The sequence below is a fragment of the Heterocephalus glaber genome, unplaced genomic scaffold (assembly GCF_053883595.1).
Source record: "Heterocephalus glaber isolate CG9 unplaced genomic scaffold, H.glaber_assembly_v1.0 deba00001662, whole genome shotgun sequence".
In the NCBI taxonomy this organism is placed as follows: Eukaryota; Metazoa; Chordata; class Mammalia; order Rodentia; family Bathyergidae; genus Heterocephalus; species Heterocephalus glaber.
The window spans coordinates 5504389-5522943 of NW_028258403.1; the positions used below are offsets into that span (position 1 = coordinate 5504389).

General features: G+C 49.2%; 1 protein-coding gene and 1 long non-coding RNA gene across 7 annotated transcripts in view; one reads left to right on the forward strand and one right to left on the reverse strand.

Annotated features, from left to right (window-relative positions):
• Window positions 1-18555, forward strand: part of LOC110345645 (uncharacterized) — a 49012-nt gene that overhangs the window by 25207 nt on the left and 5250 nt on the right. The gene's annotated exons all lie outside the window — the stretch shown is intronic.
• Window positions 185-6763, reverse strand: Rabggta (Rab geranylgeranyltransferase subunit alpha). 6 transcript variants are annotated; one of them, XM_021243805.2, is made up of 17 exons: window positions 6155-6762; window positions 5766-5822; window positions 5433-5543; window positions 4930-5054; window positions 4556-4743; window positions 4108-4311; window positions 3693-3776; window positions 3537-3619; window positions 3344-3445; window positions 3133-3238; window positions 3005-3056; window positions 2757-2845; window positions 2521-2609; window positions 2316-2432; window positions 1487-1600; window positions 1160-1247; window positions 185-396 (listed from the first exon to the last, which is right to left on the reverse strand). In XM_021243805.2, exons 2-17 carry the CDS (start codon window positions 5766-5768, stop codon window positions 248-250), a joined length of 1704 nt encoding a protein of 567 aa, XP_021099464.1. In that variant the 5' UTR covers window positions 5769-5822; window positions 6155-6762; the 3' UTR covers window positions 185-247. The 6 variants fall into 6 exon arrangements, with proteins under 6 accessions (XP_021099464.1, XP_087053150.1, XP_087053149.1 ...); XM_087197024.1 differs by having other exon boundaries at window positions 6050-6161; XM_087197023.1 differs by lacking the exon at window positions 6155-6762 and adding an exon at window positions 5976-6130.

Sequence of the window (18555 nt, forward strand, 5' to 3'; positions counted from 1 at the left end):
GACCTGAATTCTGCCCCAAACCTGAAGGCTTTGGGTCTCCATGACAGGGAACAGCAGGGTGCAGGGTATCAGATGAAAGCAGAGTCACGCTCCAAGTCTCTTCCCTTTCATGTCCCAAACCATGTGGAGGTAGTAATGGGGATAGCCGTAGTGATGGCAGTGACAGTAGCTTGGCAGCCTGAGGTGGCCTCTCCATTCTTTATTCAGTCCCAATAAGTTAAAGGGCAAGGGCAGAGGGCAGGGCCTCTTAGGTGAGGATGCTACGAACTGAAGGCAACAGTTTGGCCAGGTGATCCAAGATGCCCCCTTCCTGGCACAGTGGATTGCCTTGAAGGTCGAGGAGAGCCAGCCTGGGGCAGGAGGCAAGAGACTGGAGCGCTGCAGGCTGCTGAAGGCCTTGGGCTGAGAGTCAAGGAAAGTTCACCAGGTCCCTCTCCCCACCATCCATTTGCTCCTGGGACCCTTGACAGCTGGGCACTGCTGCCTGGAAGACTGCTAGATGGGCATCTCCCATGCTTCCATGGAGACAGTAAGGTTTGAGGTATGGGCGGGAAACACCTGCCACAGGGGTTAGGAGGAAGCACATGAAGCAGGCCAGGTGTGCTACCAGCAAGAGTGATAGAGACTACAGCAAAGTGGAAACCTAGCCTTGCACCAAAGTGGTGCAAATAGGCATTCCTGATTCAGCAATGACCAAGGGCTGAAATACAGGTCAAATTTTCTCTAACTTCGAATTTTAAAAAAAGTAATCAGTATTGAAGGTTTTTTAAAATATGAAACTTCCTGGGCCAGGATGTAGCTCAGTGGCGCTGCATCTGCCTGGCAAGCGCAAGGTCATGAATTCAATCTCCGGTACCGAAAAAAAGAAAAAGAAAAAAAAAAAAAAAAGAAACTTCCTGATTCTGTGGTTCCCAGAAATAGCCACAGTTTGCCAGTTTGTGAACTCTGGCTTGAGGAAGTCACACGCTACAGAACTCCACCAGTTCAAGTTAATGACAGCCCCAAGAAGCCCTAGGCTATCATCTCCCTGGCTCAGACTGCCAGAGCTCAGTCTCCCTCCTTGCCTCAAGGCGGAACTCTGGCTGTGTCTGCAGTTTGTTCCTTTGCAGCAGCCACCTCATCTATGCGCTGTCTGCAAGGCAGCCAGGAGGAAGGATACGGTTGTTGCACAGTGACAGCTCCTGCAGCTGGGGCAGGTTAGCGACACCGTCCAGGGACTCTATGGAATTGTCACTGGCCTGCAGCACCTGGAGAGCAGAGAGTCAAGGGAGGCACAAGACCAAACAGGCAGCTGTTAGCCTGGGGTTGGTACAAGTAACAGAGGAGCCCAGGGTGATCAGCTTACGGTGCATAGAAGGGGTCAGGCTGGGTGATAGAGGGGCAGGGGCTGAGAAGTCCTGGACATCTCTGTTGGGTGGGCAGACTTCTGAGGTGAAGGAAGGGGAAAGGACCACCCGGGACAGCAATGGAGGAACGAGTGTTTTACCTGAAGGCAGCGCAGAGCGGCAAGAGCAGGGGGCAGGGTTCGGAGACGATTGTGTGACAGATCAAGATGGGTGACCAAGAGCAGCTGTTCCAGATGGCAGAGCACTGTCAGATCCTAGGAGTGGGAGGGAAATGAGATACCTGAAAAGATCTGGAAGAAGGTCTTCAGCCACTGCCCTCTGTGTCCACACAGGCCACTGGGGAAGGGATGGCAGCAGGTGGGAAGCTCAGAGCCTTCAGCAGAACATTCCATAAACCAGGGACATGGGACAGACAGGGAGTGCCGGGGTGGGGAGAGGGCCAGTGGGAGTGGGGAGGAGGCAGCCTTGAGTGGGGACAGGACAGAGGACAGTGACCGGTGCTCAGGCGAACCAGAGTGAGGAGCCAGGAGAGACTTGCCAGGAACAGAGGTGGGCTGCAGTGACATGGGAAAACAGATGTGGTGGGAAGACTGCCTGGGAAGGACTAGAAACAGGAAAAGTGGAGCCTGGAAAGCTTAGCAGAAATGTCTAGAAACAATCTGGGCTTTAGGTTTTGGGATACATGCTCCATGGTGAGACACGTGGGAATGTGGCAGGGGTGGGTGAAGGGACACTCTGAACAAAGAAGTAAGATGTGAGCAGCCCAGTGCAAGGGGCAGCACGAGGAGGCCCTGGTGACTTAGGATTTGAAGCTGGGGGACAAGAAGAATGATGGGCCAAGTGTCAGACAGTAAGGCCTAGGAGAGGAGAAGACTGGAGGGAAGGTGATGGATGCAGCCTGGGTTGGGAGGTACCTGAGGTGAGGCCAGCAGCAAGGGCCTAGGGGAAGATGTGCATGGCAGGCCATACCTTGTGAGCCAGGTGAAGCACGCGCACCTCCGCATACTCCATCTTGAGTACGCTGTTCTCCAGCAAGAACTTGCTGCGCAGGTCATCCAGGTAGGCAGCTCGCATGGGGTCCACAGCCTAGTGGGGATAGGCCAGTTATGTACGTCAATGGCCTTCCTCTTGCCTCCTTGGCCTCCCTTGGGCTGTTCCCACAGGCCCAACTTGCCTTGAGGGTCTGGAAGTACTGCAACGTCTCCTTCTCATACAGGAGTGGGTCCAGTGCCCGCATCAGCAGGATGATGGTGAGCAGGCACCCTGAGGGAGGGCAGGAATTGAGGCTATCTCCGGGATCCTCCCCTGCTCCCATCCTGGTGAGACCCTTACAGCTCTCAAAGGACTGCCTTAGAGAGGGCTTCCTTAAGAGGGATTGTGGGGAGCAGCCTTTCAGGGAATGGACCTTACATTTATTCTCAGGCTCCAACTCCTGCAGCTCCTTACAGGACTTGAGCTCAGACTGCAGCACCGTGGACTTTTCCACTGACAGCTCACACCTGAGGGTGGGCAGGTAGGGAGAGGGTGATGCCCATGGCCCTGGAGTATAGGTCATCCCCAGCATTCAGTCTGAGACCATGTTCCCCAGGCCCAAGCCTCCCATCCCGATTGCCTGATGCCCAGTCTAAGGCCCTGTCCTTTTGCTTCCCTATCATCACCTGAACAGCTGCTCATCCGTGGCTGAGTCTCGGCACCAGGCCTCCCGCCGGCCTAAGGGAAAGGGCAGGTAGTTGGAGGAGAGGAGTGTGGGGGCTGCTGCAGGGGTGGGGACTGCAGGTTGCTTCACCTTTTAAAAGCACACACTCCTTCTGGGCATCCCCTGCTGTCCAAATGACACGAAATGTATGTTGGGGCAACTGGTCGCTGAGGGAGGCGGCAGGCAGGTCACAAAGCTGGGAGCACTGGGTCAAGGAAATGCCCTGGCCTCACTACTTTTCTGATTGTCCCACCCTGTTCCTGCCCCAGGCCCTCATTCCGCCCCATGAATCCTGGGATACCCAGACATGGCTGGGCCGGTTCCTTCCATCTGGGGTCCTCCACTCCACAATCAGGGGTGACTGATCAGCCACGAGCAGCAAGGTCTCTGTCCCGGAGCCCACCTAGCACAAGAAACAAAGACAGACCCATCGGCTATTACAGCCCCAGGCCCACAACCCCATGGTGCTCTTCAGCAAAAGGCACGAGACTTACTAGCAGGGGCCGAGAGAAGGAGATAGTCACACAGGCCTCATCCCGGCTCACGTGCAGGCACCGCAGAGCATCCTGGGGGTCAGCTGGAGGGAGACACGGGTCTCCTTAAATCTTCCATTCCTTCCCAAACACCCAGCCTCCTCCCCCACTGCTTACCTCGGCCCAGGAGCCAGCGGTGATAGAACCAGGCGCTCTGATCATTGGGGTCAGTGAAGAAGGCATTCTGCACCAACTCCAGCTCTGCAGAGGCCGGGAAGGCAAGGGCTCTGGTCAGCATCCTGCTGGATTTCTGGCCACCCAAAGGACCCAGCCCATTCTCAAGTACCTCCAGCCCTTAATCTCATTTATTCCTAGCCTTGCACAGGGGCTGCACATGTCAGTTTTATGTTCCCCATCAGACACCCGAGGTCCTTGCAAACAGGACCTGAGTCTTATGCACCCACAAAGATAGGCATGAACTAGGTGTTCAATAAAGCCAAGTGACAGATTCAGGAACAGGGCCAGGTAGGCACCATAGGGATGGAAGGGCGGCACTGCAGAGTCCTCTCCTGGACCCCCAGGCCTTGCTTACCTTTGAGCAGCACATCTTCAGGGAGGCGCCCCTGTGGGCTTGAGTCTGGCTGGGGGTGCAGCTGGGGCAAGAGGCAGGATCGGTAATGCCAGGAAGAATAGTTGGAAAAGTTTCGGGTGATGAGACTGTCAGTGAAGGCTAGCTCCTCTGCAGGAGGCACAGCTGCCTGTGCAGCCACAAACCGCCGATAGTCCCAGCAATGAACTGGAGGGAGGGGTGACAGCACATCTCGGAATGGGGCAAAGATGAGTTACCTCACTGGTATCTCACGTGCCCTGAGATCCCCTACGAACATCTCAATGCATTTGATTTGACAGAATCACCCCTTTCCGCACCAGCACAAGCTGGCTCATCTGGGTTACTCCTTCCCACACTGGCCCTTCCTGAGGCCCCAGTACCAGGATATGGGGCATATGAGGGCCATGGGGACAGAATCCTGGGCACGTACAGTTCCGCTCATCCACCTCAAGGAAGCGAGCACATAGCTCCAGCTCTCGGGCCCAATTGGGCTCAGGCAGGCGGCCTAGCAGCCAGCAGCGGTGGTGCCAGGTCCCATAGGACTTAGGGTTCACACGCAGGCAGCTCTCGAGGAAGACCAGTTCTGCCTTTACCAGAGCAGCCAACTCCTCGGGAGACCTGTACCCAGAAGGAAAGGGGAGTCAGAGCCTTTAACACTCAGCTTGGCTCGCCCATTGCTTTTTGTACCCACTCCCCTTTCACCCTATCTCTCTGCCCTTGGCTGCTCTTTCCTCCAACCCTGGACCCAGGAACAGCAGGGGCAAGGCAAGGGTGGTCCTTCTGAGGCCCTGAACCCCTACGCACTTCTGGGCCTCCAGTTGCTGGAGCACCTCTCGCCGGCAGTTCCAGAGGGTGGCAAAATCAGGGTTGGCTCCCAAAATCTGGCTTGTTAGTTCCAACACTGACTCATCCAGCTCACCAGCTTGGCGCTGAGAAGACAGGTTGCAGGGTCACAGAGCATAACATTCTCCCATCACAGGGCTAAATGACATAAACTTAGATCTACCCAATATGCAGTGAATTCCACAATGTACAACAGACGCTACACAAAGCACTTTATGATTTTACAGGTATTCTCTCATTTAATCTCCACAATACCCTTCTGGAGTAGGTGTGATTATTAACTCCTCTTTAGAGATAAGCAAACTGAGGGCCAAAGTGATTCAGCAACTTGACTGAGGTCAAACAACTAGTAAGTATAGAACCCAGATTTGGATCTAGGCAGTTTGACTGTGGGGTCCAACTCTTGGCTCTGGGCTATGCCAAGGGAGTCATTTAGGGTGGGGTACAACTCTGAGCGACCCCACCTTCTGGAAGATGGCTTGGGTGGCTGACTGGTAGAGCTTCAGCTTCTGCTCCCGCTCTAACCTTTTGGCCTCTGCCTGCTCTTCTGACGTCTTCACCTTCAGGCGCCCGTGCTACAGGGATGGGCGGATTGGAAGAATGCAGGCATATTGCACTGCAAAGGCAGACCTGCAGAACCTCTGCACGCGCGCACACACGCACGCGCGCACACACAGACACACACACACACGCACACTGTGGAGCCCCAGATTCGTATTGGGTGATGGAGGCACAGTCTCGAGGTAGGACAAGGGTGTGGGCAAGCAGAGGTGTGGGGCTGGGCTCAGGATTCTCACCATGGTGCCGGCTCAGCGTTCAGGACAGGGGAGGGGTCCAGTGGTGTCCCTTCAAGACTGGAGAGAGAGGTGTCAATCACGAGATCCCGCCCCCCACTAGCTCCGCCCCTAGGTGTCCCCCGGAAGTCGCACGCAGTCCTGTGCTGAGACCCCCGGCGTGTAAAGGGGTCCTGGGGCACAGGCATCGCGAGTCCATGAGGAGGCGCTCACCAATCCTGGGACCTCCACCCACACAGCCCTTCGCATCGCGCAGTCTGCCGGGGCCACAATCCGAGCCAGGGTACCTGGGCGACACGGACTGCCCTGCGCCCGGAAGGCTGCCGCTGCCTGCCAGCCCCACTGCTGCCGGGAACCCCTCCCCCCCCACCCCGCCCTGCGGGCGGACCCACCTGCGCTGGGAGGAGGTACGGGACGCAAAGCTGTGGCCCCCGCCACCAAGCCTGGCCGCTGGCTAGAGCGGTTCCACGCCCCAGCTCTCTGAGATGCAGCACCCTCTGCAGGCCTGGGGAGGTGCCCGCTGTGTAGTAGGCCGGCTAAGGAGGCGAGTGACGCTAAGGCTCTTGTGCTACTGCGCACGCGCAACGTGCGGCGAGGTGAAATGAGCTGGAGCGGCTATTCCAGTTAGCAAGTCAAACTGCAGTCTAGTTGAAGAGGTTTCTGCAACAACGGAAACCCGTACCCTCACTACTCCACTGACCTTCCTCTGGCCACACCGGCCACCTCCCAGTTATTGGATCTAACGGATGGCGTTTCCTGTTCTTATACTCTGTCCTCTACAGCTTTGACGCTAGCGACTTACTTCCTTGTCCCTAAACGGTGGCGACTTCCAAGTCCCATTGCTCAACGTTTTTCACTGCACACACTGTTCCTGGGAGAACATGAACATTTCTGAATCTCTGTTCAACTTGGGTTGAAGTTGGAGGCAGGGATTCCCAATCTATTTTTGGCACCAGGGATCAATTTCGTGGAAGACTATTTTTTTCACAGACCAGGATGAGTGGATGGTTTCAGGGGGTTCAAGCTCATTATGTTTATTGTACACTTTATTTCTATTAGTATTACATTGTAATATATAATAAAATAATTATACAACTCTCCATGATGCGGATTCGATGAGAGCCAGGAGCTTGTTTTTCTGAAACTAGACGGACACATCTGGGGGTGATGGGAGACACTGACACCTGAAGCGTGTTGCTTGTGGCCAGTCTACTTCATAATCTCATTTTGGTTGTTGTCACTGCAGAAAACCCGGCTTCACAAAGATAGCATGTTGGAAATGGAAGCAAGCTTTTTCCTGTTTTGTGGCAAATCTCAGGATATTCTGCCTTGGCTTTAATCTAGAATGTATAGAGATTTGAAGTTGTCTCAAACATACTTTTAAAGCCACTGTCATTTGCAATCTCAAGCAGCTGATCTTCCTCTAACATGGACAAAGTCGATTCACCTGGCTTATTGCACAAACAAGTTGTTAATTTTAATATCATCACGCAAAATATTGTTAAATTTAGATGACTTTTTTGGCTAGCCAGGATTTCTCTATGGATGACATAGTGTGTAGACCCACATTCAGAAGGAGATATTTTTGGCTTCAATAGTAAAACCAGAAAGGTGTCCAGTCACGGCAGCCTGTCCATTTGTATATAGATACAAAATGGCCAATTCAATTTTACTGATAGGTAATCATTCAAAGACTTGGATAGTTCTGCTGTGGCATTGGTTGGCAACAAAAATGCACAAAACATAACAACACTCATGCACATCCTTCTGAAAAATACATCACACAAAAACAAGCATTTTTGCCTTATCAACATTAGTAGACTTGTCAACCTGGATTGCGTGCCACAGTGATTCATTAATCTTCTAACAAATGTGTTTCAATATCCTCTGCTATTTTATCAATTTGTCTAGTTACAGTGCTAGCCAAAAGAGGAACATATGTCACCTCTTTTGAATTGCAGTCTCTCCTAAAAGTTCACTACAAATGTCCTTAGCAACAGGCAGGATCAATTCTTTACCAATAGTAAAAGGCTCCTAGCTTTAGCAATTCAGCAAGCCACTAAAATTATGCCCTTATTGCAGACACATTTGATGAAGTGGTGGCCTTCAATAATTACTTCTTTTCCTAGCCAGGTATGGTGGTGCATGCCTGTAATCCCAGCACTTGGGAGGCTGAGGCAAGAGAGTCACCAGGAGTTTGAGGCCAGCCTTGACTACATGGTGAGTTCAAGGCCAGCCTGAACTACACAGCAAGACCCTATCTAAAAAAAATTACTTCTGTTCTTTGTGTTCACATTTATTTTCTTTTGAAAAACTCCAAAGGCATGTCTTTTAATGCAGGGTGTCTGGTCTCCATGTGGCAAAGCAGTTTTGAAGGTTTCGTGGCTTTGTTGGCTAGTCATTCACCACATATTTTACAGTGTGGGCCTGAAGACTGAATCATCTATTACAGTGAACTCATACTTTAAATAGGACTCTTGGTATTTTCTCTTCTGTATAGCTTTTTTGTTGTTGTTAGCAATCAGAGTCTTCTGCTATCTCATCCTTGTCTTTTCCCCTTTTCAAAGAAGCTCTCTAGTGGTGTTTGGTTTTTACTCATTTTGGCTAGGATCAGCTTGTGAAATTACCAAAACTGTGACTAAGACAAGTACACAGTGCAGGAAAGACGTACAGATTGAAGTGGTAAATAAAATAATGGATGGGCCATGTGTAGACTAAAATAAGTGTCAGATTCTGACTTAAAGCCTGCCACCAGATGCAGCTGTACAATTGAAGTACACCAACTCACTGGCCATTATAAAGCCTGTCACCAGATGCGACTTGATTGTCATTTGCCATTCACTGATAGGGTTTTGATACGAGTCTGCATGCAATTAATTTATTATGGCCTCTGTGCAGTCAAATGTCTCTGCTAAAGTTATTTGCAGCCACCCCTCAGAGCTAGCATCACAGACTCAGCTTCACCTCAGACCACCAAGCATTAGATTCTAAGAAGGAGGGTGCAACCTAGATCTCTCACATGTGCAGTTCACAGCAAGGTTCTTGCTCCTATGTGAATCTAATGCTGCCACTGATCTGACAGGAGGTGGAGCTCAGGCAGTGATGTGAGCCATGAGGAGCAGCTGTAAATACAGACAAAGCTTCACTTGCTCACCAGTTGCTCACCTCCTGCTGTGTGGCTCAGTTCCTAACAGAATCTGAGGGTTAGGGACCCCTGTTAGAGGAACTAGAACTCCCCAGAGCTCTGTCCTATCTCACAGATCTTCTGGCCCTATACTTTCTTTTTTTTCTTTTTGGTACTGGGGATCGACCTCAGGACCTTGCACTTGCCGGGCAGGTGTGATGCCACTCAGCTACATCTCTGGCCCCTGGCCCTATACTTTCTCTGGGTGACTTCATCCAGACTCATGTTTTTAATTACTACCTGTAAGCTGTTGACACCCAAATTTGCATCTGCAGCATAGATGTCTCATAAGCTGTCATAATAATAATAACTATATATGTATACATACATATATTCAGAAACATATTGGATATCACCTGGGTGTCACTGAGATACTCCAACTCCAAATGTCAAAAAATATCACTGTCTCTCATCTATTCTTCTAAATGTTGGCTTTTATATTTCTTATTATAGTGGATGGCATTATTCCCTCCCCACTTCTTACTTGCTCTTAGATACCTCCCCATTCCTGATGCCACTAAGACTTTTCAGTTTTCTCCATCTCTACCTTGCTCCTTCTATAATCAGGTTTTGTTTTTTGGGCGGGTGGGGTACCAGGGATTGAACTCAGGTCCTTGTGCTTGTGAGGCAGGTGGTGGAACCACTGAGCTAAATCCCCGGCCCTATAATCAGCTCTTCCTCTGTGATGAACTATAATCAGTTCATCAAGTCTTTTTTTTTTTTCTTTTTTTGGTACCAGGTATCAAACTCAGGTCCTTGTGCAGCAGGCAGCGAAACCACCGAGCTAAATCCCTGGCCCTCAAGTCTTTTTTAAAGTGGAGATTTGATGACATATCTCTACCTAAAATCCCTCAGTAGCTCCGACAGTTTTTCAGGACAGAATTCAAATCTCTTAGCTTAACACATCAGGCTCTTTCTGCCCTCTGCCCTGTGTCCTGCCTGGCCCTGGGAAACCCTCCATCCCACCTACAAAACTTCGTGCAGGTTCCCAAACACATGAACTTGTTCCCTCTTTTTGGCACTCCAGGCCTCTCCCTTGCAACAGTGATTCCTGCTCACCTTTCTACCCCACTTTGGCACTGCAGATTGAGCCCAGAGCCTCAATCATGCTAGGCAACACGTTACTACTGCTGCAGTGGGCCACCATTCCCAGCCCTCGGTTTGTCCTTAACACAAGTGTTGTCCGTGGAAAGTTGTCCAGTGTGCTCCAGTCTGATATGGTAGACTGATATGTGCTGCCCAAGACAGTGCTTCTTTCTCTGCACCCATGGTAAGTTTTGGTTAGTGTGCCATCATCCCCAGTCAGATTGAAATTCCCTGGAGAACAGGAACCATATTTTTTTGCCCTTCCCTCTCTAATACTCAGTTCTTAGTAGGTTTTTTGGTAGTTATTTGAATGAATGAACAAAATATCACAGAGCAAGGGCTGGCTTGGCTTGCTTAATGATGAGTGTGGTCAGTATTCAGGGATTAAGGGGATATCCATCTGGCCTGGACCAGTTTAGGAGGATTGTCTTCTGCTGCAGCCTTCAAGGAGTTCAAGGGGCCAGTAAGAGAGAGACTCTGTGTGTGTGTGTGTGTGTGTGTGTGTGTGTGTGATTTTATAACTAATTAATTTTGAAATAGAGCCTCTATATGTAGTTCAGGCTGGTCTTTTACTTGTTACATAGTCCAGGCTGGCCACAAACTCCTGGGCCTTAAATGATGCCCCTGCCTCAGCCTCCTAAGTAGCTGGGACTACAGGTATACATCACTGCACTTGGCTGTGTGATGTTATTGTGAAGTATGTGCCCATGTGGCATGTGTATATTTAATACTCACATCTGAGTAAGAAAGTATGGCTTTAAATTTTTGTGTTTCATCCACACCTCAGGCTCTGAAAATATATTTGAATTTCCCCTATATACTCCATCCTTTCCTAGGTTCTGCAACAAGTGACAGAGGAAAAAAAGCCACTTTTCCTAGCCATGTGTACTTGCATTCCAAGTGAGGGAGAGTTGTTTGCTTATTGGGTGCCTTCGTGCCAGGTGCTGTGATGAAAGCATTGTGTAGATGAGGTGTGAGTGCCCACCCAGCACCACACATGGGAGGCAGCAGCAGAGGATGAAGAATTCTGGAGATGATTGCCTGGTGCAAATCCAGGTCCAGCCTCTTACTGGCTCTGTGACTTGGGAGGCAAGTTGCTCAACCTGTGTTGAGATTCCTCTGTGTCTCAGGATCCTCGATAATAACATAGCAAAAACTTTGCTTAGCTGCTTAAATTGAAATTAAGATTAAAGAAATAATTTCTGTAAACTGTTTAGAATGATAACTGCACCTAGTAAGGGCTCAGTAAATGGTAATGGTAGCAATAACAAACATCATCACTATTTCTAATCATTATGACCAACATTAAAGGAAACAGGTTCAGAAAAAGTAAAGTGCTGGGCATGCTATTGTATGACTGGAATCCCAGCACTCTTGGAGGCGGAGGCAGGAGGATGGCAAGTTTAAGCCCAGCCTGGGCATTTTAGCAACTTGGCAAGACCCTGTCTCAAAATAAAAAATAAAAAAGGACTAGGAATATAGTTTAGTCCAAAGGCTCTGGGTTCAACCCCCAGTACCACAAAAATAAAAAAAAAGAAAGAAAGGAAAAGGAGAAAGGAAAGCAAAAAAACAAAAGAAGGAAGAGAATGAGGGAAGAAGGAAGAAAAGAAAAGGAAAGAAAGGAAAAAGAAAGAAAGAAAAGAAGAAAAAGATTAAGCAATTTGTCAAGAGCTACCTAAGTAGTAGACAAATGGAACCTATGTCAGATCTAATCCAGTCCTCCCACTTCAGCACCTGCCTTTCCTTTTTGGCTACCACCTGTTCTCACTTCCTGCTTGGTACACACTCACACATCCGACCAGAAACTTGGAAGACAGATGCACACAGGTGCAGTTTTCCAGGCACAATGTTACATCACGGTCACTGAGGGAGAAGAAAAGGGGCACGGGTGGACGAAGGCTGACGTAAGCACGGAATGTTTTTTAGTGACTAACAATCTTGAAACTGGGAAGGTTGAGTCAGGCAGGCGTAAGAAAGGAAGTGAGTGTCATGAAAAAAATCTGCAATTGGGAAGGTAGGAGCTGGGTTCTGGAAAGAGGAGGTGGTAGGAAGGGTATTTCCGGTATGTAACATGGTGGGATGGTAAGGGAGAAAAGGCCAAGCAGATTTAGCTGGCTGGCAGAGAGAAGCTGAGCCAGGTGCTTCTGGAGATAAGATCAATGGAATTGAGGCTAAGCATCTTGCTTAAAGGCAAAAGGAGCTGTCCAGACTTATATTTGGCCTCTTCTGTGAGATAAGTGGAAACTATACAGGTGTCAGAGGCCACTGAATGTTTGAGGCATGTTACCTACCTGGAGAAAGGAACAAGCAATGATTATCATCAGAGCTCCAGACAGCTTACTTAATGTGCTCACTATCCAGGTGAAATAGGCGATATTACCCATGCCTTAAAATGAGGAAACAATGAATGCAGTGGGTTCACAGAAGTCAAGTAGTTTGCCCAAAGTCACAGAGCTGGGAGGAAATCACCAGAATTCAAACCAAAGCCTGGATATCTGTTTCGTGGAGGGGTGTGAATATTGCCAGAGGCCCAATTTGAGTTTCTCGAGACCTAGAGTCCTGGTGTATCTTCATATTGACTGCCTCTTCCTCTGCAATCCTTTCTTAATTCTTGCTATGCACACACACACACACTCACACACACACACACACACACACAGCAGGGAGAGACCATGAGCCTTGGGTTAGGGTCCCTATCAAAGCTAGACTAGCAGCCCTGGTCTGGAGGCAGAAGGAGTAAGCAGGAGGTGGGTACTGGAGATATTTTTGGCCCCTGTGTACCATGTGTCAGTGCATGTACTCATTCAGTCACCTGATATTTAGCATCGAAGCTGAGCATCACAGCTTGCTAGATGCCAGAGACTCAGTTCTGGACAAAAATCATTTTCTCTGTCTTTTTGGAGCTTATGGTTTAGTGCAGCACTGTTCAATAAAACTTTCTGTAACAATGGAAAAAATGTTCAACATCTGTGCCATACAATACAGTGGCTGCTATCCTCCTGTAGCTATCAGACACTTGAATATGGACAGTACATTTGAGGAGCTGAATTTGTTGTTGTTGTTGTTTGTACTGGGGATTGAACTCAGGACATTGCACCTGCAAGGCAGGTGCAGTGCCACTGAGCTAAATCCCTGGCTGTTGTTGTTTTTTGAGGCAGGGTCTCACTATATAGTTCAGGCTGGCCTTGAACTCATTGTGTATTCTAGGCTGGCCTCAAACTCACGGAAATCCCCTGCTTTAGCCTCCCAAGTGCTGGGATTATAGGCATGTGCCACCGAGCCCAGCTTGTGAATTTTTAATTTAATTTAATTTAATTTTTTTTTGGTACCAGGGATCGAACTTGGGATGAATTTTTAATTTTAATTTTAATTAATTTAAATTTAAATAGTTCCATGGGGTTTGTGCAAGAATTGGACAGGAAAATTCCCATGGGTGAGGTGAAACATATAAACTAGAGTTAGACCAGGGCCATGGGGGCCACAGAAGGGGCACCTCACCTGAACTCAGGTTGATTCACAAGGCACTTATTCTAAATCTGGTGAAATGTCATGGTTTATAATTTTTTCCTTAAAACTTCTGATGCTTCCTTTATTCTTTTAAAACTTGTCAATGGAGAATAGTAACTGTATATACTAAAAATGTGCAAACCTAAGCATATAGCTCTCTGATTCTATTATAAAATTCTGCAGCCAAAAAAGGGGCCGAAGGGTTAGCAGGAGAACTGGAAATACAGACTGAAGGTATATAGGGAAGGGGTTAAAAAACCTCCTCAGGGAATTTTAGGCAGAATGTGGAGCCCAGACCCGTGTCCTTGTGGCTCTCAGGGATGGTTGCATACTGAGCATGGGGAGGGAAAAGGACTATTTCTGAAGAATAATAGGCAGGACTGGGTAGCAGACGGTACTGAGATGCAGGGACAATAGCCACTTTTAGTTAGACTAACAGATTATAAAGCTAGAGACTTGAGAATTTGTGGTTTCCACAGAGGTCTTGGAATGTGGTAGGGAGGGAAAGTTGTGGAAGAGAAAGGGCTACTTGTAACACAACACATCAATTAGATGTGGAGATGTCCCGAGGCAGCAAGAACTGCTTGCTTGGAGAGAGGCCTAGAGGTCAGGGCAGAAGAGGTCAGGGCAGAAGAGGTCAGCCTGGGTGTCAGTGTGTGCACACAGTAATTACATACCAGCAGTGAATGGGTGCTCAAGGGGAGGGAGAACAAGGGAGCCCACACGAGCTTGGTCAGAGTCATGGCCAGGGCAGGGCTGGAGGGACAGGGTGGAGCAGTCTCAATGAGGAACAAAGCGAAAAATGGACAATGAAGACAGGAAGAGAGTTTCTGTGTTCTTGAACCCATTATTAGTGAGAAATAGTAATGAGTAAATGCTTTACAGCCTTTATAGCAAGAAACCAAGACTTTGCCCCAAGGACACATGCTCAGAGGTGATAGAACCCAAGCTGTCTGACCCAGCAGGCAAAGACTTGTCGCATTCTCTCCAACCTGGCCTTGCACACCATTCTCTTCCAGAGCCAGTCAGGGAAGGAAGTGAGGAAGGAAGAACTGGAGGCTTCTGGGAAGTTGGACGTGGATGTGTTGGAGGGCTGCCTTCTGGCCAGAAAGCAGAGAGCAGGGGAGGGAACTCAGGCCTCACATAGCTCAGCAGATTTCATGTGATGGGTGTTTATTTTTAAAAATTTAATTAATCAGTTTTTTGCAGTATTGGGAATCAAACCCAGGGGTGCTCTACTGTTGAGCTACATGCCCAGCTCTTTTAATTTTTTTAAATTTTGAGACAGTCTTACTAAGTTGCCCAGGCTGGCCTCAAACTTGTAATCTTCCTGCCTTATCTTCCAGAGTACAGTAGCTGTGACTACAAGTGTGTGCCATCACACTCAGATTGCTGGATGTTTAAACAAGACATTTAGATGAGAAGGCACCCTGGGGATTTGAGGGGAAATCAAATGTTGGGAAGTCTGAGGCTCAGCACTCATCCTGCTCAAGGAAAAGAAAGGATAAGAGCTGAGCAGGGCAGCTGCCTGCAGCAATGAGGGCAGAGTGAAAGCTTCCCCGTGGCGCAAGGAAAGTACCCAATTCTTGTCTCTTGCAACAGGACCCTCTTTTGTCCCCAGCTTCCTGATTCTAACTCTGTAACCCTCAGCACCACAGAACAGGATGTCAGAGGGGAGGACTTGAATGCCCAGAAGCCCAAAGATCCTGTTACATAAAGTTACACACATTGGCAGTGGAGCTAGGCTCAGAAAACAGATTTCTGAATGATTACCTCAGTACTCATCAGCTCTGTCAGGATATGCTTATCAACAAGAGGCTGAATTGTGGGTGGAATGATAGATAGCAGATATCGGTAGCATGCCCATCCCCAACTAATGTTGACTGATGTGTCTTTGTCAACCTGAAAAGAAGTCCCTGGTGGTGAGATCTTTCTCAGTGATGTGCTGGGTGAGCACACAAATGCTGTTATCTGAACAGAAGAAGGCCAAATACTGAATGACCTGGCTGGAGTCTTGGGACAGAGTTAACCTGACGGTATTGAACAGGGACAGAGTCAGGTCCTAGTTTTGCTCCTCAAATAATCATCTGCACACAAGCAAATGTGTAGAAAGCGCAATAACACCGGTATGGGAAGATGGGGGCTTCTGGTTGGCACCAGGTGGTGACCCTGTGATTTGCTAAAAGCACTAACATGACTTTGAGCTTTAGTACCCAGAGTGATGGGGTTCATAGGCATCAGACTCTGTGATAGCCAGACCCTGTTGGGACTGTGTAGTCCATTTGAAGAGGGACAGGAACAAACTGTAAAATCAGGATGGTGAAGAGAGCCCATGACCAGAAGGAGGACATGGTGGTGGTGAACTGGAAGAAAAGACTCAAGGGGCAGATAGTAAAGGTCTCTAAAGTTTTGGAACAGAAACTACCCTGATTCTGTGTCTCTTGAGAGAAATGAACAAGACAGTGGCTATAGACTTGTTACGAAGGACTTTCTAATAATTAAAGCTGCCCAAAGTTGAAATGGGCCTCAATTAGTGATGGTGAACTCACTGTCATGAAAGGCAATCAAGCATGTTTTAGTTAACCACTTTGTGAGAAAGTAGTAGAGTCCTCTATTACTCATCTTCAAGGACCAGAGTCATCCTACCTTGAAGTTCTGCAAGATTCTGATCCTTGGGATGGACCAAGGATATAAAGTGACCCAGGGCCCAAGAAGATCCTCCATAGTGCCCATTCCCTCAGGGCCCTGGCATTCCTTGGGTACTTGTCTGAGTGCTTGAATTCTTTCTCTCTTCCCTGCACCCCAGTTCCTTTACAATTGGGATGAGGAAATTACTAAATGGCCAGTGGTGCTCTTATGTGCCCATAGCACACTTCCTGGTGGCGGAAGGGGAGGGGCCAGGAGGAGGGCAGGGCCCCAGGCTTGGGCTAAAAGACAGGAGGGCCCAGAGGGAAAGTCCCGGCAAACACTTGCTCTACCGAGGGTGTGGTGAATGCTGACTCAGGTTGGTGTCTCTGGGGAAAGAGATGAAGGAAAAGAAACCAGGAAGTGGGGCTGAAAAGCTAGAAAAACTTCTTGAGCCAGAACTGGAGTCTCTGTTACAGCAGCCAGCCACCGTATGGTGGTTGGTAACTATGATCTGTTGCCTTAAAATTGCCCAGAGCCCTGATGAAGCTGGGAATCTGGTCAAGAAATGTACTGCCTGGCAGTGGCCTTGTAGGGCTCCTATACAACTCCATGGGGCTCCATCATATTCAGGCTTTTCTTTTCGGTACTGGGGATTGAACCCAGAGCCTTTCCTTTAAGCTACTCCAGGCCTTTTAAATTTTTTAATTAAAAAAATTTTTTGGGAGACAGTCTCACTAAGTTCTTAAGTCGCCCAGGCTGGTCTTGATTTTTTGATCTTCCTGCCTAAACCTCTCAGAGTGCTGGGATTACAGGTGTGCATCACCGGACCTGGCTGTGCACTCAGTTTAGAGCATACACAATGTTAGTGCCAGGAAGCAGAAGCTCTGACGTTCTGTGTCAAATGAGAAACAAGCCATGGAACAAGGTCAGACTGCCAGTATGGGGGCCCGGGCAAGGACGGATGCTCTGGCTGGTAGACAAATACAGACGATAGGGACCTGCCACAGGAGCAGGGACCTACCTCTTGGGGAAGACTCAGCCTCTGTCCCATTCATCATCATGACTGAGTTCCCCAGCACTGGATCATGCTAGACACAGAGGCTACAGCAGTGAATGGGACAGTCATGGTCCCTGCCCTCATGGAGCTTACAGCCTAGAGCAGGGCTGAGCAGTAAAACTTTCTGGATGGCAGGAAAAAACCACACAAGCAAATGTGATCACAGAGAAGGGTGGTGCTGGGTGAGCACCTAATTGGGAGTGGCCCCACAAGGGGGGTCTTCTTGGAGTAAGTGAGTCCAGAACTTGGGCTGCCAGTGAGGAGGAGCAGCCTGGTGCTACCTCTCAGCACCAGGTCCTGCGGTGCTTGCATTCTAGCTCATCACATGGGATGCAGCTCCCCACTTCTTCTCCTGCCATGACCTACCCAAAGGGACTAATTTGGCTGCATTTTCCCTCATATAGCAAGATGCCTGCGCCACAGTGGCTCAATAAGCATTTATGTAAATCAGCCAGTCACTTCACCAGTAGAGATTGGGCCCAGCGCAGCTCACTACAGCAGTGACCAAGACAGACAGTGTTCCTCCTCTCATGGAGCTTACGTTCTAGCTGGGGAGAAAGATGCTGTAGAAGTAAATATAACAGATGATTTCAGGGGATCCTAAGTGACTGAGGACAATTAAACTGTGTATTGAAACAGTTGGTGCTGGTGGGAGCTCTGGGAACGAATGAATGGATGATGAGCCATGGATATTGGAGCAAGACAGGCTGTACCCACTGGACTGGGTGAAGGGCTAGGAGGATTTGGGGATCTCAGATCAGGGCTGGGAGTGCAGGCCAGGTGAGTCAGTCAGGGTGGGCACCTTCTAGTCCTCACTGCCAGGCCCAGAGGCAGTGGGAGGGCGTGGACAGGGAGTGGTGTGGAAGCTCAGACCTCAGTGTAGAGAGGAGAATGTCTGGAACTGCTGACAGAAGCCACGCTGTGCCCATGTCCTCTGTGTACGCAGTCATGACTCAGGCTTGAGCTTGGCTCCTTGTGTACAACACTGGAGGGGGTGGGGTGGGAGGATAGGAAGGACCTAGAGTCACCCCAAGACCTCCCATGGCTCCCACAGCTGACAACCCTGTTGAGAAGTCCTCTGAAAAACCCCAGGCCACTGGGAAGATGGCTTAAGGCTGAGGTACTGTGTGTGGGACCCAGGTAAAAGATTGATAGATACTAGGAGGCAGTGAGTTCTCTGAGGGTCAGTCCTGTGACACAGGGACTGCCACAGGCTACCCAATCCACCTGCCCCCAGGGAGGGAAGGTGAAATCCTCACCAGCGGGTTCCACTGGGCCTGTGAGCTCAGGCACAGTTGGGTGGCTTGGCACTATCAGTTCTGCTGCAGGGT

Excerpts from the sequence above, each read along its gene's own strand:
- Rabggta (XM_021243805.2), bottom strand. Across the intron at positions 2,610-2,756 it reads GTTGGAGCCTGAGAATAAAT|GGTGCCTGCTCACCATCATC; the intron begins GTAAGGTCCATT and ends GCCCTCCCTCAG. Across the intron at positions 1,601-2,315 it reads TGCTTCACCTGGCTCACAAG|GATCTGACAGTGCTCTGCCA; the intron begins GTATGGCCTGCC and ends TCCCACTCCTAG.